The sequence below is a fragment of the Fistularia commersonii genome, chromosome 35 (assembly GCF_037954325.1).
Source record: "Fistularia commersonii isolate RoL2024-O1a breed Wild chromosome 35, RoL_Fcom_v1.0, whole genome shotgun sequence".
Taxonomy (NCBI): domain Eukaryota; kingdom Metazoa; phylum Chordata; class Actinopteri; order Syngnathiformes; family Fistulariidae; genus Fistularia; species Fistularia commersonii.
The window spans coordinates 2,445,571-2,470,348 of NC_141318.1; the positions used below are offsets into that span (position 1 = coordinate 2,445,571).

General features: G+C 51.5%; 1 protein-coding gene across 2 annotated transcripts; it reads right to left on the reverse strand.

Annotated features, from left to right (window-relative positions):
* Positions 1-24,188, reverse strand: thoc2 (THO complex 2). 2 transcript variants are annotated; one of them, XM_086142523.1, is made up of 37 exons: positions 24,042-24,188; positions 21,531-21,586; positions 20,608-20,699; positions 19,128-19,179; positions 18,980-19,050; positions 18,757-18,878; positions 18,546-18,679; positions 17,549-17,709; positions 17,350-17,442; positions 17,097-17,252; positions 16,557-16,729; positions 16,207-16,402; positions 16,071-16,109; positions 14,422-14,552; positions 13,582-13,683; positions 13,198-13,282; positions 12,981-13,074; positions 12,789-12,869; positions 12,576-12,672; positions 11,776-11,893; positions 11,475-11,654; positions 11,232-11,396; positions 10,850-11,125; positions 10,622-10,763; positions 9,817-9,974; positions 9,302-9,430; positions 9,093-9,224; positions 8,400-8,584; positions 7,230-7,405; positions 6,660-6,762; positions 6,171-6,556; positions 5,561-5,619; positions 3,856-3,891; positions 1,921-2,049; positions 1,581-1,647; positions 1,341-1,486; positions 1-1,256 (listed from the first exon to the last, which is right to left on the reverse strand). In XM_086142523.1, the coding sequence occupies exons 1-37, from the start codon at positions 24,167-24,169 to the stop codon at positions 1,173-1,175; spliced, it is 4,734 nt and encodes a 1,577-aa protein (XP_085998649.1). In that variant the 5' UTR covers positions 24,170-24,188; the 3' UTR covers positions 1-1,172. The 2 variants fall into 2 exon arrangements, with proteins under 2 accessions (XP_085998649.1, XP_085998650.1); XM_086142524.1 differs by lacking the exon at positions 16,071-16,109 and having other exon boundaries at positions 24,042-24,146.
* Between the last annotated feature and the right edge of the window lie 590 nt (positions 24,189-24,778).

Sequence of the window (24,778 nt, forward strand, 5' to 3'; positions counted from 1 at the left end):
TCACACTAGGAAAACTATCATTTATTGGTTGTGGTTGTTGTTTAAAAAAGACCTTACACTCATTGAGTACAGCAGATAAAATCTCCAAAACCTCATTTCAAAACACCAGACTTTGGAGCTCCGGGATTTTTTTTTTTTTGTTTGTTTGTTTTTTTTTTTTTTTGTTTCCTTTTTTGTTTCTTTACAAGCCGACGTTCCAACAGACGTCCGACCGGCAGCTTTATAAATTATGTAAAAAGGCGATGAAACACAGAAACCACCGAAAAAAAGGACTTAAAAACAACAACAAAAAGAAAATTATAACATGAGGTGAACTTCATGTTACCCACTTTATTATTGTACACAATATACAAACTGGTCCTTTTTTTTTTTTTTTTTTTTTTTCAAATTTTCATTTTCTTTTAAACGGATTACCTCCCGCCGCCCGGATTAAGATTAAAAAGATGGGAGATAAATAAATAAAAGGTTATCTAAGTATCTCGGCTGATGTGTCCGTGGATGTGGGCGGGAAAAAAAAAAAAACAACAAAAACAAAAAAAAAAAAAAAAAAAAGAGCGTAACTCCAATAAAAATGAGCGAAAAAACGACGAAAGCAAAGCGTGACGACGCACACGAGGAGGAGGAGGAGGAACCCGGATCATTCAATACTGGAAACACTTGGTGGAAGTAGGAGGAGAAGCAAACGCAGCGGCGGGGAGAAGATGGTGGAACATCTGGCTGATAAAAGCCGGGCTCGTCCGGTTTCGGGGAGGAAGAGGAGGAGGAGAGCCGGGCGCCAAACCTGATTGGCCGCCCGGAACGTGACGTCACGGCGACGGGAGGGAAACGAGAAAAAAGGGGCGAATCGGAGAATTTCCGAGCATCTTAATCCGGCGAGATGATCCAGGAGGAGGAGGAGGAGGAGGTCCGACGCGACGTCCCGCCGACGCACGCTTTGAGTCCGACTTGAAAGAAAAAAATATCCGCGTGGAGATTTGGGAGGAACGGAAGGCGGAGCCACCCGGCGGACGCCGCGCCGAGCGTGTGTGTGCGGGTGTGTGTGTGTGTGTGAGACGCCTGAGCGGACGCCACCTGAGAGTCTGTCGGCCGCGGGCGGTGGAGGATGTCTGGGTGCGGAGGAGGGGAAATGTTTGGGGCGCCGACCCCCGAGGGGTCAAAGGTCGCCGGTCCCTTCACGGGTATTGCTTCTTCTCTTCCTTCCCGCCGCCGCCGCCGCTCTCTCGCTTCTCCTTCTTCTCCTTGTCGTGCCTGGACTCCTGCGGGGAGCCAAGGAGAGGCGCGGTGAGCGCTGGCGAGCGCCGGACGCCCGCCGCCTCGCCGTGCGCCGCGCCGGCACTGACCTTCTTGCCGCCGGAGGACGAGCGCTCGGGCTTCATGGACTCGCCCTTCTCCTTGCTGGAGGACTTGGACCTCTTGCTCTTCTCCTTCTCGGCCAGCAGCGGCGAGTCGCAGCAGGGACTCGCGCTCTTGCTGTTCTTGGAGGAATCTGGAACGACAAGACGGCGCCGATCATCCTCATTCCCTCTCTCCGGACGGCGGCGGGCGGCGTGCGGCGGCGGCGGCGGCGGCGGCCCACTCACTGGTTCCGTTCTCGTCCTTGCGGCGTTTGGACTCCAGGCTGGCCTCGCGCTCGTTGAGGGCGTGGTCCTGGAAAACACAGCGGGCGCCGGTGAGAAGGTAAGATCATTGAAAATAACCCGCGAGGATCACGGCGCGGGTGTGTCGGCCGACACCGCCAGACTCGCCGGGTCGAACCGGACCAGATTTAGGAGCTGCGAGGCCAACGTGGTGAGCTCAGGTTGGGTGTCAGCCAACACACACACTCTGACATGCACACACACACACACACAGATGACTCTAGGGTGACATCATCTAATGACACACGCATCAGATCCACGAGGCCTCGGCCGCAGTACTGACTCTCTTCCTGTCTTTGCGATCCTTCTCCTCCTTCTTCTCTTTGGATCGCTGTGTGTTCTCTGACTCTTTCTTCTCCAGCTCCCTCTCTCTGCTCTTGGACCGGGCCACTGAATTGTAGATGATGTGGTGCTGCGAAGACAAATTATACACGACAAGAGCAAAGAGCGCCTTAATGCCGGGGGCGGTGAAGGGACGCCGCGCCTCTCGACGCCCCCCTGCGTGGATTTCAAGTCCGTTCCGGGACGCCGACCCTTCGCCGGCCCGACCTTTGACCTGCGAGCGCTTCGGCTCGCGTGTTTTCCGAGGTTCGAGCCGTGATGCGAGTTTGGAGCGAGCGGGACGGGCGTCGCCGTCCCTGAGGTGACGTTTAAAAACAGCGGCGAGATACGGCGACGGACGAAGCGCCGGCAGATTTAAGAAAAGGAGCCGCTTCGCCTCGTGGCCGAATGAAGTTTATAAAGTGCATCAAAGTGCGCGCGCTTTAAAAAGATGAAGACGGAGCAGCAGATGAAAACTGCCGGCATCATGATTCCCAAGGTGAAAACACTGGATAAAACCAGTTTATTTCTTTTGCTTCTACATCTTTTGTTATTCATAAAGTACGTTTTTCTCCTTTAGAAACACGTGACAAACCAGGGGGCGTTCCGAGAAATTGAATGTTGCTCTTCCAGCAAATCCAGTTACAGAACCGATCGGCCGGTCGGTCCAGGCGTTACTGAATTCCCGCCCCGAGAGCCCGGAACCAACTGGAGCCGGAGGCGGCGCCACTTCCCGTTTACCGTGACGTCACGGCGGAGGCGAATCAAACGCGAGGCGACGCCAAGCGGCCGTCGGCCATTGATTTAATATCCCACGCCTGAATTGAGAGACGTTTTCCGATCATCCGATAGAAAAAGCCCGCGCAGCGTCTCGGTCGTGCCGTTCGCGCCCCGTGCGTGGAATTCCCTACGTTGTCATGGAGCCGGCGGACGCGTAGCCAAATGCTGCTAGCTTAGCGGTCGCCGGCGAGAGGAGCGGGGAAGGAGACGGCGTGGCGTCGGCGTCACCGGGGGGGAAGGATTCTGGTGCAGCGCCCTCTAGTGGACGGACTGATAAACTAATGCGTCAAGCAGGGATGGGAAATACGTTGAGCATAAATGACCATTAAAGCAGCCGCGCTCTTCTCCTCGTGTTCACACACACACACACACACACACACACACACACAGCATGTTTTTTCCTTTCACCTGTTGGTGCACGGCGTGCCGTGCACAGCGAACACAGACGAAGCCCCGCGTATAAAGCAACTATTTGCCAGTGCGTTTGCAAAAACAACGTAATAAAAAGGTCTTAATTGGCCGGAGGGACTTTTTTCAAATCCGTATCAGTGGATCGATGCGGCCCGAGGGGTCACAAGGACTCCGGCGGTTCCGTCCACGAGTCCTTAGAGGGGAAACGGCGGCTCCTCGTGTGCGACGGTCCCGCCAGCCTGGGACCCGAAGGAACCTCGACTGCCCGGCGAACGGGGAAAAAACAAAAAGAAAATCCGCAGAAATCATAAAAAGCTGTTTTAACCACCGATCGGCCCCGACGGATTCTCACCACTTCGGCTTTTGTTTCGTTGGTTAGCCGTGCAGCGACGCTCAGAGAGGCCCGTCTCTTAGCGGCGCCGCAGGTTAGCTTAGCGGAGAGGAGGCCGGGTGTCGGACCCGCGACGGTCATCGACTCAAGACGGCGCTTAGACCAAAATAATTCACGCCGCTGATTCTACTGCGAGTGAAATCCTCCCGGCTGAGGAGCGAAACCGGAAAAGCACCGGGAGCCGCCGCCGCCGCACGTTCTTCTTTTATTACGCCCACGGCTAAACAAAATGTCCCGCCAGCTAGCTCCGAGACGCAGGTCCGAGAACGCGTCGGCGAGGACGAGCACGGCGTGAGAAACGGCGTGGGTTCAAACCTTGGACGTGGCCTCCTTGGGTTCGTTGCTATTGTCCTGTAGGGATGAACGGAGATGACAGATGAGCTGGGAGGGGGTGGGGGTGTGTTTTTGCGGAGGAGGTTGTCAGACAGCAGCAGAGAGTCGGAAGAAGGGGTCGGGGGGTCGGCCGGACCAACGGCGTGCTCCTCCCTCGACCTCTGACCTTGAGGGACTAAGGCTTTGACAAGGTTATTACAGAGAGGAGCGTTCCACAGGCCCGACACGTGGAATGTCGACAGCTAACATCCGAGAAACCCTGAGCGCTTCTGAAGGTACCGCTAATCTTATTACGACGGACGTGTCGGCAAATTTCCGGCGGAGCCGTGTGAAAGCTCCTAGAACGCAGCTGGTATTTTAGTACATCTAAAGTGCGAGTGCTTTAAATAACGTGCGGGTATTATCCATGTGTGTGTGTGTGTGTGTGTGCAGGAGACAAATCACTCAAATGTAGTGTGCTTGACTGCGTTCCTATATAGGTAACTGTTGCTGTCACTTACAGTTCAGGAATGGATAAGACACGAGGAGCCTATTTCTCTGCTGGAGCGGTAAAATTAAGACCTATCACGAGCTTCCGGGTGATTCCGCACCGCTCCGGGTGTTTGGGGCGTCTCCCCGCCCTTTTCCCCCATCGCTCTCGCTTTCTCGCCGTTTTGCCGGGGCGTCCTTCTTTTCTTTCTCCCCCGTCACACTCGGGGTCGATTCCAAAACGCTTCTCCGCCGAGCGCCGCTGCTGGTGGCGCCGATTTTTATCTTTTTTTTTTTTTCCTTTCTCTTTTTGTTGCCCCCTCGATGCTTGGCCGGGAGGTAGAAGGGGGCGGCTGGCGGCGACGGCTGGCGTGGAAGGTGAGGGTGGAGGGGTGGAGGGGTGGAGGGCGCCGCCGGTGACGACGGGTGGCGTGTCTTGAAGGTGGCGTGTTTTGATCGAGCGGCGAGGGGTCTGGCGGCGAGTCAGCTGCAGCAGAGGGGGTTCCTCCGGCGGCGGGACGGTCCAGCCCACTGGACTCGGGCGACGACGAGGAGAAGGCGACCTTGGCGGGAACTCTTCTCGACTTGCAAAAATAAAATAAATTAAAAAAAAAAAAATCTTGGGGCGCCGTCTTGAGCGGTGAGGAAAATCTCGACGTCGGGAGAAAAAAATACGTGAATAAAAACGAGGCGGTGAAAAGCTCTTGACGTTTTCATGGGAAAAAAAAAAAAAAAAAAAAAAAAAAACAGCCCAAAAAAAAAAAAAAAAAACAACACAAAAACGAGGGAAAAAAAAAAAAAAAAAAATCCACAAGGTATATTGAAATGCTTATAAAATTCTCTTCCCAAGGCACACTGACTGCTTTCATCGATATGAAAATAGATAAATATTTCAATATGAAAATACTCATTATATACAATTTTCTCTTCGCTAAGTCCTCGGGGAGTTTTTCCTCCCGTTTCTGCAGAATATGAGCGCCGAAGTCCACGGAAGGCTTTTCCGACTCCCATGGATGTGCTTGGGTGGCGGCGGCGGCGACGGTGGAGGTGGTGGTGGTGGTTTTCGGGAGGGACGAGGGGGTCGGAGGGGAAGGGGGGGGTTCCCAGGTGGCGTGCCGGGCGTCTCCTCCGGGTCGGGCTGCTGGAATGTGCAACGGCAGGGGGAACGCTCCGGCAGAGAGAGAAGAAACGGGTACAGCCTTCCTCAAGCCATACTAACCTTAACAGACGAGGAGTGGGACGGAGAAGGGTGGCTGTCGAGCTTTCGTCTTTTGTGATCTGCGAGGAAACGCGGGGGAGGAAACCGGCCGTCAGACACGTGGATCAAAAACACCGTCGCTTATATGCGCTGCTCAAAAAAATAGAGGGAACACTAAAATAGCACATCCTAGATCCCGATGAATGGAATATTTCTATCAAATACTTTGTTCTTTACATTGTGGAATGTGCCGACGACACAATCGCGCAAAAATTGTCAATGGGAATCAAATGTTTACGCCCGTGGAGGTCAGAATTTGGAGTCACACTCAAAATTAAAGTGGAAAAACACATGACGGGCGGATCCAACTTTGATTTAATGTCCTTCAAACAAGTCAACATGAATCAGCGTTGCTTTCAAAGTGGACGCTTTGATTTCACACAAGTTGGATTCACTCGGGAGTTACATTGTGTCGTTTAAATGTTCCCTTCGTTTTTTTTTTGAGCGGCATATCTTTCAACCATTTTCGTCACGAACGGCGGCCTCGAACGAAAGGTCGAGAAATCGAATATCCCGCGCGACCTCCGGGCGGGGAGTCAAAAACCGCGTCTGGGTTTTCGCCCTTCCTTACCCCTGTCAGACTCTGCGGACTCGGATCTGGGAACTGGTGACTTGAGGGACCCGGCCACAGCGCTGCGGTCCGCTTTCTCCTTGATCTTGGACTCCTTGATGGCGTCGCGCTCCCTGGGCGGCTCCGAGGGCTCCCCGTTGCCGGCTTTGGTCTTGTCGTCTTTGCCGCTCTTGTCGTCGGCCTTCGCTTTCTCCCTGTCGGCCTTCGGTGTCTTCTCCTTACCCTCGCGTGCCGACCGCTCCTCCTTCCCAGCTCTCTCATCTCTCTGCTTCTCCCGCCGGCTCTCCGCCTTTGTCTCCGGAGTGCTGCCCGGCGTCTTTTCCTTTTTCTCTTTTTTCTCCTTGCCGCTCTTCTCTTTGTCGTCCCGTTCTTTGATGGCTTTGGCGCTGCGGAGGAGGAGACGGCCGACGCTCGGGTTTTATTCCCCGCGGCGGGAGGAGGTGGCGATCGGGGGGAAAGGTTACGTGCGAGCGGCGTGTTTGGCCCGACCTGTTCAGAGCGCCGTTCCCGTTGCTGGTGGTCACTTTAGCTGCTGCGCTGTTAGCTTTGTTCATTGGCTTTGTGGTCCCCTGAGATTTCTCCTTCCCCCGATCTGCGGAGAAACGACGGCAAAGCCGAGTGAGCCCGGGATTTAGCGCGTCGGGAGTACGGGTGAGGCGTTAGCCCGGCGCGCCGCTAAATCCCACCGACTCCGGCGGAGCGTTTTAGAAGGAAAAGCGCGTTGAGGCTGGAAAAAGGGGGATTCACTTTGAGAGGTCAACATATTTCACTTTTTTTTTTTTTTTTCCAACACGCGTGACTCCATCACACGCGGGAGGCCCGGACGAGAAGCTAACGAGACGCGGAATTATCGTTTTCGATATGTCATCGGACCAGCGTGAGCGGCGTGTCGCGACGGGACGTTTCCCGAGAGGATTCTGAAGGGTGTTTACGTCTTTAGCTGTTTTTTTTTTTTTTTTTTCCACAGCAAATCCAAACAAACAAAAAAAAAAAAAAAAAAAACAACGGACTCGGCGGCAGGACCGAGCCGGAGTCTCGCCGCCCGGCGACGGCACTCACCGCCGTCCTCCGAGGCGCCGTCGTCCATCTTGCTGGCGGCGGAGGCGGGCTTGCCGGCGCTGCCCGGTCCGTTCTGCTGGCTGGCCGGGGTGGCGCTGCGTGCCGGCTGCTCCTTGTGGTGAAACTCGTTCTCGGGGACCATGTGCACCTTCTGGCTTTTCAAGCGACCTGAATAACTGCGAGACGCACAGAGGGTTTGCACGGGGGCGGCAGACGGGGGGAAGGTCACATCACAGAGCCTGCAAAATATAACTTCCGATAAGAGCGGACGTAAACAAACTCACACCTGTGTGCACGCGGGGGAGGGGGGGGGCGGCGGCGGCGAGGTTTAGCGCGTTCAAGGCGCGCCCCGACTGATGTTAAGAGGCGAGCGGCATCAAAACGCCGCTTTAAGGCTCTGCTGATCTGAGCCGGGGAGATGAAAAACCGGCGGCTTCTAAAAGGAAAGGCGACGCGAGCCAGACGTTCTCCCAGGTAGCAGCTGCTCGGCGGGCGCCGCGTCCGCCGTTTAAAATGATAATGCCGCCGGCAGCCGGAGAGACGGGCTGTTAATTAGCGCCGCTAATGAGCTGGTTTCTTGAGCTCCGACGCGGAAGGAGCGTCGAACCGCAAACCTCCGGGTTTCGGATGGAGAAGCGTCGCCGCGGTTTCCGACGTTCTTTCAAAGAGCCGGATTTAGTTTATCTGATGAGATCGACTAATTTCTCATTTCTTAATTTCCAGGAAGGACCCGACGTCTACGGGCACATCCTTGCCGAATTCTCTTTTGCCAATTTCCAATCGTCTCACTTTTGAATTCTACTTCACTTTTATTATCAAACCACAGCAAATTCCTGGTGCCTGAAATCGAGTTGGCGAATTAAGAACGTCTGATGATGGTTAAGACAACTTTTTGGGCATTTTTGGACATTTCTATCTGGGCTTCCATTGTATCCAAAGTTAATCCTGGAACTCCCCTCTCGTTTTTGATCATTCCCGAATGGATACCGAAAGAACCGATCGCCGTAATCGTTCACTCGTTCATTCGTTCATCCACACACCGGGGTCGGACGGCCCTAACCGGGATCTCCTAAGGACATTCTCGCTATTCTCCTCCTTGTTATTTCCACACGTCACACATGTTAAGCCAAAGCTCCACCGCGAGCTGAGCGGCACACAATGCTGTGTTACCCCATTGCTAAGGCATAGAGGTCTGGCCTCTTGTCCTTCTCCTCGAGGCAGATCTTGTGGACACGGCACTCCAGAGCTTGACCCAGGTTCAGGACCTTGGGGTAGCAGGGCAGGATCTTGGTCAGCACGATGAGGATGTTGCGGATGTGGGTGTAATCTCCCGTCTCCAGGCAGTGGACCGAAGCCTGGACAGAGGACGGCGTGATCAATAAGGGCGCAGGTGTAGACCGACACATCAAGACTAGGGTTAAATCCCGCTTTACCCAAATGCTTGAGAGCAAATTCAACATTTCTATCCGGGACAATTTCCCACAACTCGGGAGGTAAAAACACATCTTTATTACATTGTGTGGATTTTTTTTTTTTTTTTTTTGGGGGGGGGGGGGGGGGGTGTCATTTCTCGCTAATTCTCAAGCAACAGCTTGATTTTTTTTTTTTTCCCCCTCCGCCTTCAAAATGGGATCAAAGATTCATTCGGTCAATTTATAAAAACGGCCGGGTCCATTTCCCGAGCGGGAAAAAAAAAAAAAAAAATTGAAGGCGCAATACTTCTTTGAAATGCTGGTAAAGGGACGTACGCTGACGTTGCTCTCAGCCCCGGTGAAAAGATACGTTAAGAACAACGCGGGGCTCTGAATAGGACAAAGCGGAATGACCCCGGGGAAAAACGTGTTATTATTGGACGCGGCTCACTTTTGTCAGCATGTAATGCCACTTGTGCACCACATGCCGGAAGTTCTCGTAGTCCAGCTGGTCCGCTTTGTTCCCTCCGTCGAAGCCCATGGGCCTGAAGATGGTCAGGAAGCCGGGGTAGTTGCCGCACTCCTGCGGGAGTCGGGGGGTGCAAGTTAGTTTTTGTCTTTCCCGCCCCGATGGCGAGAAGCGGCGGCGGCGGCGTGCACCTTCTCGTAGACGGCGCGGTCGCTGTGCCAGCGGGTCACCGTCTCCAGCATGCAGCACAGGAAGCGTCCGTAGCGGTGGGACTCGTTCTCCGTGCAGCTGGCCACCGTGTAGATGATGGCCGAGAACACCTGGCGCCCAAGAAACCACCGCACCTTAGCAAGGGAGGCTAAAAGCTTTTGCGCTCCTCGTTTGATTACATCTTACAAAAACGGCGTTAATTCCTCCGAAGTTACGGAGCCATTCCGGAGCTTTGAGCCGACGCCGCACTCGAGTGGAATTTTTTTTTTTTCCCCTCGTCCTCTAACCGAGATTTCTGGCGCTTCTGCGCGGCTGAGTGCTAATCGTAGAGGCAGAATGACCCCCTTCGCGGCCGCGTTATTGTTTATTACTTACCGAGCGCTTTTCCCCTGGTCAGATTACCAACTTGAATTTGTTGTTAGGATTATATAGTGTGCGGTTTATCTGCAGCACGTGAGCGGGGAAGGAGGGGAAAAAAAAATAAATGAAGCCTTACGCGGTCGTAGCACAGGAGGGTGCAGAAGTTGGGCGTCTTCTGCTGGTGGACCAGCTCCACGAAGCGGGCGCAGTAGACGGCGTCGATGGAGGAGAAGATGCAGCGCGGGAACAGACACAGCTGCAGGAACTTGGTTATGGTCTCGTTCTTGGTGGATTCTGCCGGAAAAACATGGGACGCGGTCTCAGTGACGTCGCCGGTCGCTAAATATGCCCGGCGATGAACCGACACGTGTGAAATTTTTTTTTTTTTTTTTTTCTCCAAGTTGCCATTATTCCGTTTGTTCTCCGTTGTCTCTTCGTCTGCCGTCGCGGTTTTAGTGTCGACTTTCTCGCCGATGCGCCCCCGCGCGGCATTTTATCTCGCGAAACATTCGGAGTTTGCCTCCGGTAGCTCAACAATATGCGGCGCTGCCTCCTCCGGTAACACCTCTGCTTCCATAGGCTGGAATCTAACGCTGAACTTATGTTCTTCCTGCTTTTTGTCCAAACCGCCTGCGAGTGGAACCTTATCGAAACGCCAAATCCCCCTCTTCTTCACTGACGCAATTATTCATGGTTTATCACCCACAAAACACGCAGCAGCCAAAGAAGAAATCTGTTTGCGCGAGCAAATTATCGAGTCTGTTTCTTGATAAATCGGGAGGCGGGGAGGGGAGTCTTGTTGTGTCGACACTTTTCAGAGCCACGGAGCTTTTCGCATCGCCGAAAGACGCCACGCCTCGTTGTTACAGAACCCGGACGCGTTGATCGCTAAACGGCGGGTTTTCGGATTTCCGCCGTTTGTTCGAGAGTCTGATACTTACTGGCCAGCAACCAGTTGTCCTTCTCTAGTTTGAGGCGGTGCAGGACCCTTTGGACATGTTCTAGCTGCTTCTTCTCCTCTTCCTGCAGCTTCTCCTGCAGGGCGGTGCAGCGTTCCTTCTCCTTTTTCTTCTTGTTCAAGGGCTGCGTTGAAAAGAGAACAGCACCTCCTCACAGCGCCGTAACAACCAAAGGGCCGAGTCCTTCCGCACGGGTGCGCGGGTTCTTACTATTTCGGGGTTCTCCTCGATGGCCTTGATCTGGGCCTTCAGCTTGTTCACCTCGCGCTCGTACGCCGAGTGCGGCACGGCCAGGTCGTACATGGTGAGCGACCAGAAGGTGGCGTAGAACTGGGGTCGGAGGTCGTCCCAGACCCGCGCCGGGTGGAGGGAGACCACGGCCTCGTGGACGGGCGTCATGACTTGCTCGCAGGCGGCGACGTACTTCTGCACCTTCTGCTGCTGCCGGTTGCCCTTCTCGGCTTTCTTCAGCTCGTCGTACTTGGACTGCGAGTGCAAAGAGCAGCGGCGGGGGGGGGGGGGTTCACGCCACGTCCGGCCACGTTCAAAGGCCCCACACACACACACACACACACCGAGTTTAAGCGCTCACCAGTATCTGATGGGCGTACATGGGCCGAGAGAGGAAGAAGGCGGCGTCGTGCGGCGTGTGGAACTGGTTGCAGAGGATATCGATGGAGGGAACCCGTTTGATGTAGTCCTCCGTGCTGAGGTTGGAGGCCAGGAAGCCGCCGAACTGCACTAACGTGTCGTGACACTGGAGAGACGCACTGACAATGAGGATACCGAAATATCCAGAGGCGGAGAACGCCGGAGCGGCGCCGGAGCGGCGTACCTGATCGTAGAGGTGGCCGACCAGTTTGAGGTGTTTTTCTCCCCCCTCTAGGAAGACCACGCCATTTCTTTGCTGGGCCATGAGCAGACACAGGGGCAGCGCCAGTTCATGGTCCAGCAGCGCGTCCTTCAGGCGCTGCGAGGACTTCTTAGTGTTCCTTATCTGGCCGAAGTAGCCTCCCTGTGGACAGACAGAGTTACGGCCGTCATCCCCCGGGCCTGAGGGAGGGCCGGGGGCGCAACGCTGTCCCCGGTTATTTTTGCCGATCGCGCTCTTTCAGAGGACGGACTTGGGTTTTTACCTCAGCTTTGAGCTGCTCCCCTCCCGTCATGGCCTCCAGCTGCTCGGACGTCATCTCGTCCGTGATCTCGATGCCGGCCATCTTCTGCACCACCTCCTTCAGGATCAGCAGGTCAAAGCTGCGCGGAGGGCGAGAGACAAACGGGCGCCGGACGATTAGGAGGCGGCGGAGCGCAGACGGACGTCATTCTGTTTCGTTAATGTTCCCCTGCTCTTTATTTCTTCTTCTTCTTCTTCCCAACAGCAAATCAACTTTCTCCATCTACCCTATTCTTTGGATCCTCCTCTCTCACACTGCTCTTTATTTACCATGCTGAAATTGCAATTTATTGCAAATTCAACATGCCTGCTAACAAGTTAGCTTATGTTTCAGCCCCCCGTTTTTGCTGTGTGTTCTTAAAATAAGAAAAATGTACCTTATAAAACAACAAATAATGCATAATAAAAGAGAATGTGAAGAAATAAGCTGGATCTATTAAGTGTATTCACCTCGGAGATGGGGCAAAGATGGGGAGAGTATTTCAATTGGTGCTCTATCACTAAACTGAACTGACTGGCTCGGCACTTCATGCTACAATGTGTTGCTCAAAGTGCACACTTTGCAACGCTTTACGGCTAAACTTCATTTAGCGACGGAGTGAACGCCGCTCCTCTTTTTAAAACCATCAAAACCGTCCTCGAGCGGCTTTGAACGACTCTTCCGACAGCTCGCCCGTCGACGTTCCTGCCAACGTCTCCTGCCTCCTCGCGGACGACGCCATCGCGGAATGACGACGACGGCGGCGGCGGCGGGTTGCCTACCTCTTCCCCGCTTTCAGCTGGTTGGTGACGTACTGGAGGAGGCCGGCCAACTCGATGGGATATTTCCTGAAGACGGAGCCGCAGAGACTCGCCAGACCTTGGTTGACAGGAACAGGTGGTCGTCAAGATACTCATTAAAAACCTAAAACGTTTTTTTTTTTTTTTTTTGCTTGTTTCGGGGTAGCGGGGGCCGTTCGCCGCCCGGACACGTACTCTGCAGCCACGAGGAGATGGTGGTGTCGTCGTGCTTCATTTTCTCCTTCTCGGGATTGGCAAGGGCCTCGATGATGCAATCTGCGGACAGAGTTAGGGAGGAAACAGAAAGCCGGAATAGAACACGCCGACCCGTCTCGCGACAAAAAAAAAAAGAAAGAAAGAAGAGGAGAGGAGACTAATGTAGGATACAGGCCAAGACGTCATAGTTGAGGGACGTGAGGTATTTCAAGGAGTCCACCACGGGAACAATGAGGTTGTCGTACCACTGGATCTGGGACAGCATCTGGGGAGGACGGACGCGGAGATGTGAGCCGACACTCGGTTCTGCTCAACTCCCCGACACCCGTCTGTATTTCCCCTCCGATCTCGAAAACGGATGTCTCGTTCCATCCGGGGGTCAACTCACGTAGTCGAAAAGGATGGTGGGGTTGCTGTGGCTCAGTTTGCCGATCTGCCGCCCGGACTGTTTCACATTCTCTTTGGTCAGCCGCCTGGAGGGGGGAGGAAGAGGGGGGGAGACCATTCCACGGGAAACGGCAGATTAAAAAAACAAAGGCAGGCAACGGCCGCTGTCAGCGGAAACGGTCGCTTCTGAAAAAAAAAAAAAAAAAAAAACGCTGCGAGTTGTCACCTCGGTGATTTATTCAAAAGCAGAACGCTGTTAGAGAAAACCTCGCCTCAAAGTTATCGTGAAGAACACACACGCTGACACGTCTCGAAAAACGCCGTCGAAAGCCATCGGATACCGGAGTCTGTTTCCCGTATCCGTACGTTTCCCCGAGAGACTTACTTCATGATATATCTGGCCCTCTCAATGGTCTGCGCTTTGACTTTGACCAGCAGCGGGTGGCTGGAATAGGTTTCGTTCTTCCACTGGCCGTACAACCGGTACCTGGGGGGGAAAGAAAAAATTAAAAATACGTGGCGCATACAGAGAAGATGGACGAAACAGAGCAGGAGAGCGCAGCTGTCACCTCGCTATTATTAGGCGCTCGGAGACGCCCGGTCGAAATCCTCGCGCAAGATATCTCTCGGAGTTAAATCTGGCGTCGACGGACTTATTTTTTTTCTTTTTAATTGAAATCAACCGGCTGTGAGACATCGCCGCGCCCACTGACGCAGCACTTTTCAACGGCGAACCTTCCCCTCGTCCGTCTGCGGCTCGTTCCGAACCCCTCCGACAGCGTTTACAGTTCACCCCTCGGCAGACAGTGGGATTATCTACGGGGCGCTCCGGCTTGACTAACCGCGGAAATTGCATTAGAGGCCGCGACAAACTGACACTGACAACCGAGAGAGGGAGAGAAGTGGGGGGGAAAAAAAAAGAAGAAAAAAATCAAATGATCTGCGAGTGTGGCATGTCACTGTTCGTCAGCCGCAGGCAACGATATTTAAACAAAGGGCTCTAAAAATAATCTGTTTGGGAGCGGCGGCGGCGGCGGCTCGCTGGATTACATCGGAGAGCAAAATGCATTTTTACAAATTCGCATACGGCGAGGAGACGCGTTTATTCGTCCGCGCGAAAGCGGCGCCCCGGAGCACAGCCCGAGGGCTCCATATCTGATAGATCCCTCACACAGCGCCTCACCAACTGAGTGACGTGTGTGTGTGTGTGTGTGTGTGTTCTCACCTGTGCTGGTAGGGAAAGAGCTTAAAAAGACCCCACAGCTCCTCCGACATGCAAGCGTTACACTCCATCAGAGAGAGAGAGGGCAGCAGCACCTGGTCGGCAACGCTGAGGAAACAGCTCAACAGCGTTTCCTGCAATCAAACATAATCGCTTTGAGATAATGTGAAGAGATAAAACAAAAAACATCATATACATAGATTTATAATTTTTGTATACAGTATACCCTTGTTTTTCGCGGGGGTTACGTTCCAAAAAGAACCCGCGATGGGCAAAATCCGTGAAGCAGAAACCTTTACTTTTTTTTTTACAATTATTATACAATTAAATACTCTATTATACATCGCTGCTGTCGTCCTTATGTTTTTTTCTTCCTTCTTTATGGAACGAACGGAAGATTCATTAATTCCGTAATGCCGACCTACAGCCGCATAGCTTTTACCTTGCCTTAGCATGTCCAGAAGTTTAACTTTATCTGCGATAGATAGCATCTTCCGCTGCCTTTTGGGCAGTTTAATCAACATTACGGGTTTTAGAGAAACTCGAAATTGCAAGAGAATTTGCACGTCCGTAATGTAAATTTGTCAAGCTGTTTTACGTACGTGTACATATTAACTGCAACATTGCTGACGCACAGGTAGAGAAGAAGCGGAGTGACTTTTTAGCCAATCAGAATGCAGAACACAATGCACCATGCAAATCCGTGAAGTAGCGAAACCGTGAAAAGTAAACCATGTTATAGCGAGGGATCGCTGTATATATATATATGTGAGTATAAAAGACTGTGGAAGAAATTACAAGACAACTGCAAAATTATCTTTCTCTGATTTTGCTATTTTGAGTTAAGTAATGTTAGAGTATTTGGAATTATGGTGTTGGTAGTTTACGGCGTAAAACACATTTCTATTTTCATCAAACATGCAGTGGTTTCAAAATTAAAAAAAAAAAAAAAAAAGTACCCAAAATTTAAAAAAAAAATTGTATCTAAATCTGGTTTATAATTTCTCCCAATGACGGCAATTGTTTATGTAACGGTCTTATTTTAGACAACACTTTATATTACAAATATAGGCATTTATTTTTTAAATTTAATGCTACATCTCAATGTAGTTCAAGATGTTTTGGAACTAAAATGTAATTCCCTGTAACATGGCATTAAAAACAGGATATTGTATTAAATATACTGCTCAAAAAAATAAAGGGAACACTTGAACAACACAATGTAACTCCAAGTCAATCCCACTTGTGTGAAATCATAGTGTCCACTCAGGAAGCAACACAGATTCATTTGGACTTGTTTTAAGGACATTACATCAAAGTTGGATCAGCCTGGAGTTTGTTTTTACACTTTAATTTGGAGTGTGATTCCTAATCCAGACCTCCATGGGTTGATACAATTGATTTCCATGGATCATTTTTGTGTGATTTTGTCGTCGGCACATTCAACTGTGTAAAGAGCAAAGTATTTCATAAGAATATTTCATTCATTTAGATCTAGGATGTGTTTTTTAAGTGTTCCCTTTATTTTTTTGAGCAGTGTATTATATTAGATATTATACACAGCAATGGTTATTTGCAGGGTGCAGCCCGTTAACACACAGGTATCTGCCGGATCCCCCCCCCTCACACACCGGCGTCTGACCCGAACCCACCATTTTGTCTTTGACGTCCGGTCTGTCGTCACACTGGTACTGCAGACAGGACAGGAGAGGAGAGGAGAGGAGAAACCATGATTGGGCGGCTTCGAGCCCAGCAAAGAGACGCGACGCCTCCTCGGTGTTGGCGTACCTCTTTCATGAAGGCCTTCCCCAGACGCACCACCTTGGCGAACAGGATGGGGTCGTGGGAGAGGTGCGGCCCCAGGTAGCACAGCATGCTGAAGGTGTATCTGCGGAGGTCGTCGAAGCTCTCGGCGGGTCGGGGGGCGCGCTTGTTCCTCAGCGGGTGCATCACACACCCCCGTGCCCCTTTGGGGATGCCGGCCCTGCGAGGCGGAGGGGGAGGAGGGGGCGGACGTTACTCAGTGCTTCGCGTCATTGCAAACTGTGCGGCGGCGTATGCTTTTGCTACAAATGGTGAGCATTGAGCGAAACACGGATGAGACACACACACACACACACACAAAAAGAAATGAGTACCCTCTGTAAAGAGGCTCCACAGTCAGGTGCACGAGCTGGCAGAGGGCCAGCGCAATGGCCTTGTGAGAAGTGGCGTAGAAGGAAGGCATCTGGTCCATAATGCACTGGGCGTGCTGCCAGTCGCCGATCTTCAGTAGCGCTTCCAGCAGACCCAGCTTCTGGTTATCGGGAGGCTGCGGGCGCACGAGCGCGAGGAAGAAGGGGGAGAAAAAAAAAAAAGAAAAAAAAAGAAATGGGGGATCGGGGGGGTGAAGCGAATGACATGTCTGTGTGAGACTGCGTGTCACGGTTTTTAAACTATCAATATGGCAATTACGGCAGCGGCGGCGCTAAAGCGACAACTACTGAGTCCAGGTGTCTGGGCTCGGAGCGGACGGAGATCCGAAATCCCCTCATCGGAAGCGGACCGTAAATTTTCACCATCCGAGCATTGAAATCGCAAACCCCTCCGCCAAGATTGAACGTCTGTTACACGCGAGGATCTTTGCCGTGCTGCGATTTTTAAAAAGAAAGAAAAAACAAAACAAAACACAAATCTACCTGCTCGTTCTTCTCCTCCTCCTTTTCCTTCTCCTTCTCCTTGTCTTCGCTCTTCTCCGAGGGCACCACGACCATGACCAGCTTGCGCGCGATCTGCTTGGCCTCCGAGATGTCCCGCTTGTGCTCCTCGACGATGCTGACATCTAGCGGCATGAGCTGGGAACGCAGGGGGGGGGGAGAAGGCGGAAATCATCCTCATCGTGACGGCGCCAAAAGCGGTTTCTGCGACCGGGTTTTTTTTTTTTTTCCTTACATGTACGTAGAGATCTTCCAGTTCTATGAGGTGGTGGTGGAGGAGAGCAGCAGCAATGTGGTAAAGTGACTTGGGAGTTTCCTCGTTGGGTTCCTGGGGACAAACGGCGAGACAACGCGGTGACTCGGCGGCGACGACTCGAATCGACGCGGGTAAATCTGACGGCCGTTTGACAAAACGATCAATGGACCCGTCTCACCTGATAGAATTTGAACTTGAAGCCCAGGATGTGGCAGAGGGTCAGCGGCTCGCACATGTAGGACTTGATGAGAGCCAGGAAGAACTCGTCCTGGTCGGCCCGGCTCTCGTACACCTCCAGGATGATGTCCAGGACGCGATTGGGGTCCAGATTGAAACACCCTGCGGGCCAAGAGATAACAACGCTGTGTTCATTGGAAGCCTCTCGGGGGTTTAAAAAGGATTTAAAAAAAAATATTCCGAACATAGTTTAAAAAAAGAAGAAAATAAAACCGCAAAGTTCTGTGATCCTGGAGATGGAGGCAGTCAGCTGCTGATCCGAGGGACGCAAACAACAACAACAACACTGCTGCGGCGCCGTGCGGCCGGGGGTTGTCGGATTCCCGCTCTTCAACTATTATTGCGGCCAAAAGTCGACGGTATTCCGAGGCGACGCCGACGAAGCCTTTCCACGCACGGCTCTTTGCGTTCGCCCCAAAACAAAGGCGTTTTACATGATGACCGACCCGGGATTTCCTCCGCCGCAGGACAAATAATAGGTGTTTCTGATCCCGCCTCGCCACAGAAGGATCGGGATGTCCGGCGTGTCTACGGGTGTTTTTGTGAGCAGACAGGAAGTCCCGGGCAGTTTATTCACTTCACCTGTTTGCTACTTTTAACAATTACAGTGCCGTTTTTTTTTTTCCGCGGGGGCGCCAGGAAAGAGGAGCGGACGGCCGAACAGCCCGGCTCGTACCGTGTCAACTCTCCAGCGCGTTGCGAGCGAGCGGAGAAGGAAAAGCGACGGAGCGAAACAGCAGCGATCCGGTGAAAACACTGCGTCGTGGGGAAAAACATGGCCGGGAGAATCCGGTCGCAGTCTTGGAAATAGCGAGTCACGGTCCGTGTAAAACATCAGTGTGAGACTAGGCTGAGACTTCGAACTTTAAAAAGTGGTCTTTTCCAAATCTCTTCCGACATACGGGTGGCCGAATAGCTTTTAAATCTAAAAATCCTACCTATGAGGGACTTGATGCTCTCCAGGACGATGTGGCTGGTGATGTTGCCGGACAGGTCCTGGCCGAGCTCGGTGATCAGCTTGGCGTAGCCCTCGTTCTCCTCCCTTAGCAGGTTGAACTTCTGCTGTTTGTAGCTGAGAAAGCAAAGACGGGTGGGTCAAGGTTCCCGCCCGGGGCTCGGGTCCGGGAGGCTCGCCGGCGCGCCACTCACAATAGCTTCGTCTTTATTTTCACGATCTTCTGGTTGAACTGGTGAGCTTGCTTTATGAGCCCCAGGGATTCCAGGGTCTCGGGATCCAGGCGCTCCTTCAGGATGACCTCCGGGACAAAGTTCTGGAAAACCACGCGCGACTTAGCGAGCGTCACGCGGTCGATCGCGGACCCCGACTTTTACAAATAATCTCACGGCGGGTGTCGAAGCCACGCTGCCTTACCAAACAGGCTCCCACCAGCTGCGTGTAATGATCACGCTTGTTCTTCTCCTCCAGCGCCACCGTCTCCAGATCTGCGAGCCGAGAGGAGACGTTGTAAGACGGGACGCTGCGGGTCAGTCGCAACTGTCCGCCGGAGTCCAAGTCTTACCTAGGACGCTGAACACGTCTGCTAAAATCGACGGCATGTCGTCTCTCAGCTCCTGAAAGAAGAGCAGAAGGGGATCGGCATCGGGCAACTCTTGGTCATTTGCAGGTTAATCCCTTTTTCTCCAAATTAGTTTTTCTCCCGAGTTTTCCGCCGCGCTGCGCTCTGGCATTCCTGAGTATTGGAAAAATTATTCAACCGTTTTTTTTTTTTTTTTTTTGTTTTAAAACAGCCTGAAAGTACAATTCATTGCTGTAATCTATATATTGTAAAATGAATTATTCAATAAATATCCATTTTTAATGCAAATTTTCCACCGAATCTTCAGGGAGAGTGCATTCATTTCATGGTGTTTTCATTTAATTCTTTATAAACCACTCTTAAGGTGCTTGGATTTGCCGGCTTTGGCCGATTTAACACGCTTCCGACGTCATTTTCCTCCGTATTACTTCAGAATGTATTCAACCGCGTGAAGTCAAATGTTTGAGTAATTCTTTCTTTGCAGAACGGGGAGCATAAATCGTAGGCCTGGATATTGCGATATATTTTATTTTATATACTTAATATTAATTTTTTATTATTTTTTTTTTAACAGGAAACTGAAGGCCTCAGGTCCGCCGGGCTCTTATTCAACCTGGATAAAAATAAGCAGCTGCTTCGCCCGAGGACTGAGGGTCAGCTGACGGGCACGTTCTCGGCCCTGTGGCCGTCGGACGGATCAGAACCGTGTTGGAAGGCGGGATACAGAGAACTGTCGCTCGCTCCGATCCGGCATAAACCGGCTCGTGAAATTTACCTCCGCGGTGAGACTCGTCGGCACATGAACGGCCCACAAGGGAGGGACGGCGAGCAACTGGAGTCGACGGTGTAAAATACTTTGAGTCGCGGATCGCAGAGACCCCCCGGGGTCCCTGAGCACGAGTGACCTCGGCTTGGGCTCGCCCGACGTTTAGGGGGGCTTTGGGTTCGCTAGCCGAGCCCCCGGGCGCGTATCGTCCCGCGTAAAGATTCATATCAATCATAAACCTCCCTCTGCAGTGCGAAGGACACCTCCCGCCCCTGACAGGCTTCCCCATAAAAGCAAACAACCGCGGCGAGTAGCAGCTTTTCCCTCGCCTGCCATCAGACTAAACAGCACAGAGGTCCATCGCTCTTCTAAAAGAGCCGAGTCCCTCCTACGTTCATGTCGGAGGACCTTAGAAAACCCGATTTTACTCCCGAACGGACCCTTTTTAGCTTATCTGTTTGTCGTTTTAACTCTCCTGACCACTTGCTAGCTATGCTTCTATTTCTGCATTTATTTATTGAGCTTTTTCGAGCTCTGCAGATTTACCAAACTAATATCCATAATCGTTTTTAAATGTCCCAATCTGAAATTCTGTCTGAATGTAAATGAAACGGCTCCGGGACGACACCTATCGTTGACGGCTTCTACCGACGTCGTACGCTGGGCGACGCGAAAAACAAGAGAAAAGGCTCGTACCATCATGTCTCCCAGGACGCTGGCGACAAGATCCAACTTGAGGTTCCCCTGCACCACCTGCCAGCAGAGCTCGTAAAAGGCCGCCTGTACGTCTGAAAGGGAAAACACACGGTTGACTGACAACCAGAGTCAAAGCGACAGAGCGGGTGTATCCGTCGTCACGCGGCATCTTTCGCTAACGGTGTCGAATGGACTCTCTAAAAGCTGAACTTTCTACATTCCTTGCTTTTCTGCCGCAACGGCTCGATCTCCGTTCCCGAATGGAGAATTTCCGAAACGGCGCCCGAGACTCTCCTTTGGCAGTCCCGCGCTCGGGGCGAGCTGTGCACCGGTGGCCAGCTTGCCCCGAGGGATTAACGGACGGTTACAGCGCCACCGTTGTTGATCCTCCGTTTGAACCGTGGCATCCTGCGTCCCGGTGGAGGATGCCGCTCGATGTCCTTTTTAATGCGACGCCTGGCAACACGGGAGGGACGGGCCATAAAGTGGACGCCGTCCCCGCAGACTTTAACGGTCGGGGTTTTAAAACCCCGTGTTTGCGCCGGGCGGGAGAAGCCAAATGTCGATGATTCTCCAATTAACACGGCCTGGCGGCTGTGCCGTATGGCTGACTTTTCTTCATCGGATGGAGTTTTTAATTTCCCTCCAGTCGGTTGATAAAGTCAACACACACACACACACACACACACACCTGCTGTGAATCCACCGGAGGGCGAAAAGCTCCTCTGTGAGTCATGGGTAAACACTGGCACAGCAGGAGCCGAGCCGTTATTAACGGTTTAATGTCCGATATGACTCACACTGAGCGGTTCAGGTTAGCGGCACGTGACGAACGGGCGTGTGGAATATTTTGTCCGAGAGTTGATTAAAACGTCGGACGGCTCGATTATGAAAGCTGATCCATGCGAGCTTTTTAAACTTACCTTTAGTCTCGCTTCCATGATCTATTTTCTCTGTGAGTTCTTTGCACAGCTGGACACTGTAAGGGGAGACGGAAAATCTCTGTCGTTTATTAGAAAAATAAATAATTAAAAAAAAAAAAAAAAAGCGAACCGGCTCGATAGCAAGTGAGAAGGAGTCACACCGGGTCGGAGGTTAAGCCTGGAGTTGCGGAAATTTCCAGCTCCGAAAAAGCAAGCAAGGGAAAATTGTAGGACGCCGCCGATAAATCAGTATAACTCGTTTTTGGCCGAGATTGGCCTCGTGTATCGGGATGGGCGGCGATCACGGATGACGACAGCAGCTGATGTGTATCTGCCAATTTTTTGAGACTGTTGAGACATACTTGAACTCCGGCACCAAATTTGTTTATAAGATTAGCCTTTTTCGGGGGCCGATACAAGAGATAGAATTAACAGCGACACAAGCGACGTGCTTCTCTGGTTTTTCGCTGAAGGTATGTTTATGGCACGACACAATAATACACCGGCGGAGGAGGTGCCAATCTGCCAACGCCATCGCACAGTTTACACGGCAACAGCAGAGCCTCTACGAGCAGACGCCGGGGTTTCCGCATCTCGAGGACACTCGAGGAGACAAATAGCAAACATGGAGGCCCTTCATGGATGGAGTAGGGGTGGATGGCAGGTCTGGCTTCACTGTGTGACCTGAAAGATATTTAGCATTTTGAACCACGTGGGATCTATGGTTTCAAATCAGAATTAAGAAGAAATGTGATCCAGAGTAAACACAGGGCCCAGATCTTTAGCTTTCACGTCCCATTTGTATGGTACGCACTATGGTGAGATCACTTAATCCAGACTGTAGTCCTATCCCAAACGAACCGCAGCAGAGCGTCTCTTTATGTATTTGGCCCGACACCGCGTGAAAGAGGTGTTCTGGGTCCGTCTCCAAACACCTGGGACCGATTACTGGCCTCACACTGCTCCGGTCAGATGGACGGGGGTGGCAGGTTGATGAAGGGGGGCGTCTCAATCAAGGCGGAGAGAGAAAACCTGAAGTGGCCAGAACACGACGCATCTCAGGACATAATGTTCTGAGGTGTGCACCGCGGGTTTCCTTACCACCCCTCTCCGTTTGGCACCGGCACGACCCAAAGCGTCCAGTTAGGCAATCGCAACTAGACGTTTTCTGGTCCTTGCAGAACTTTTGCAGCCCTTTAGAGCGCCACAACCGGTGCAGCACAACAACTTAGATCCTCTGACAGAGAGATTTACGAGGGTAGATTTCAGGTCAGTCGAGAAGCCTGTGCAAACCCCCGTGTTATGATTGTGCAGGGCTGACTGGGGAACAACAGTGAGAACAATACAAACCGACGGTTTACGCGCAACGTCTGTGTGCGGGAAGCGTTTTGCGCGCAATGAAGGGGGGCAGGGGGATTTGTGGATCTCAGCGAGGCCTTGGAAACTTAAGCAAGGCCCAGAGCCACGGTTAGCAGGTAGCACCGCTGCACAGAGCCTATTGTGTCCGTCGGTCCGGACGTTATGCAACGGCGGACGGCAGGACGTGAACGGCCGTTTTCATATTGATTCCAGATGTTGTGCGGACCCTAAAACCCGCCCCGCCACCTCGGCAGCGTGAACGGGTTTTGACGTCAAAAAAGTTAACTTGTGTTGCTGCGAGCGGCTAGCAACCGGTGCTTGGTTAGCGTTACGGTGAAATGTAGGTTTTTAGCCATGTGGAGCGTTTTCAATCAGCCAACTGATGCTTCAAAAGGCACTTTTTAAGCCTGGATCACGTTCACCGAAGCCCTACGTTCAAATTAAAAACACCTAAAAACCCAAGAGTTGACGCCCTAAACTGTTATGTTGCATCATATATTGCATTTATGAAACACAAACACGTTAATGGCGTATAAATGTATCTGATGCTTTCTCGATGCAAAGGGAAGTACAACACAAGAGCGAGTGCTAAGGCTAGTTTGTCAACGTTAGCTAACGATATGTCAAGATCTACCCATCCACGCCGTCGCTTATAACGATTATATCCCCGTAATACTGGTGTCAGATAAATTTTGTAGCGCGTTCGCCGGTTATGTTCGGGGTTACTTGCTCAAAAACCCCGGCGAGAATGTTCTTTTGGGGGGAAACTCGACATTGAAATCACGACGTGATAAAGGAGCTACAGGGAAAGCTAAGTAGCTTAGCTTGATAACCATCGTGTTTACAAATTCATGAAGGGTCCACAGGGAGAGCGAATGCAAACGCATAGGTAACTCACACAACCTAATGTCAAGTTAATTAACTAATATAAACACACAACGCGGAAGTAAGTCTTTATAAAACACCGTTAAAAAAATCTTTTAAATAGCGGCGGCAGTAAGCTAGCTCCCGTACAACTGTTTCTTAGCTAGCTAACGCTGCCGCTCTTAGCGCTAGCAAAAACACTCGACGCTACAGTTAGCTCCGCGAATTTGTAATATTAATTTCAAAATGGGCAACTTCGGAAACGACGCGACACCCGGCTCTACTCACAACTCGTGTTTTCCTGATTTTTCCCAGTTTTTGATCCATTCACCAGGGAGGATAAGTGTCGCCATCTTCCACACACACACACACACACACACACACACACATACACACACACACGCACACACATACATACAGATACACACACCGCCCGGATGTCTAGTTCATCATGGCACACGGAGGGTCAAATGTGGGAAGCTACCGAGGGCTGCTAGCTCGCCGGTGCCGGCGGGACGACCGGGGAGCTGCAGGCCGACAAAGGGGTTCCCCCCGCCGGCGTCACCTGGTCCGGGGGCTCGGGGAAGAAAAATAATAATAATAATTATTATTAGATAGATAATAACCCCCCTTCTCCCGTGAAACGGTTACAGAAATTCAACACAATTCACGCGCTGATGTTTATTCTTCTTTGTGTTTATTTTTGTTTTAATTAAAAAAAAAAAATTCCAATGTTATTATTTATTTTTGTTAAATCGCATTTGGATCCAAAGCTTTAACCACTTTTAATTTTGCTCTTATTTCCATCCCTTTTATTTTGTCATTAAGATTTAAATTTCAATTGTGTGTAATTTCAGAAATACTTAATTGATCCCGGAGAAAACTGTCTAATTCTTTTTACGATTAATGAGGCAAATCACATGTCTGCCTACACATCGAGTTAATTTCAATTCACATAAAGTTTTGACAGAAACCAAAGGTGCGAAATGAGACAAGGTATTTTGCAAATCATAAATTACATTACT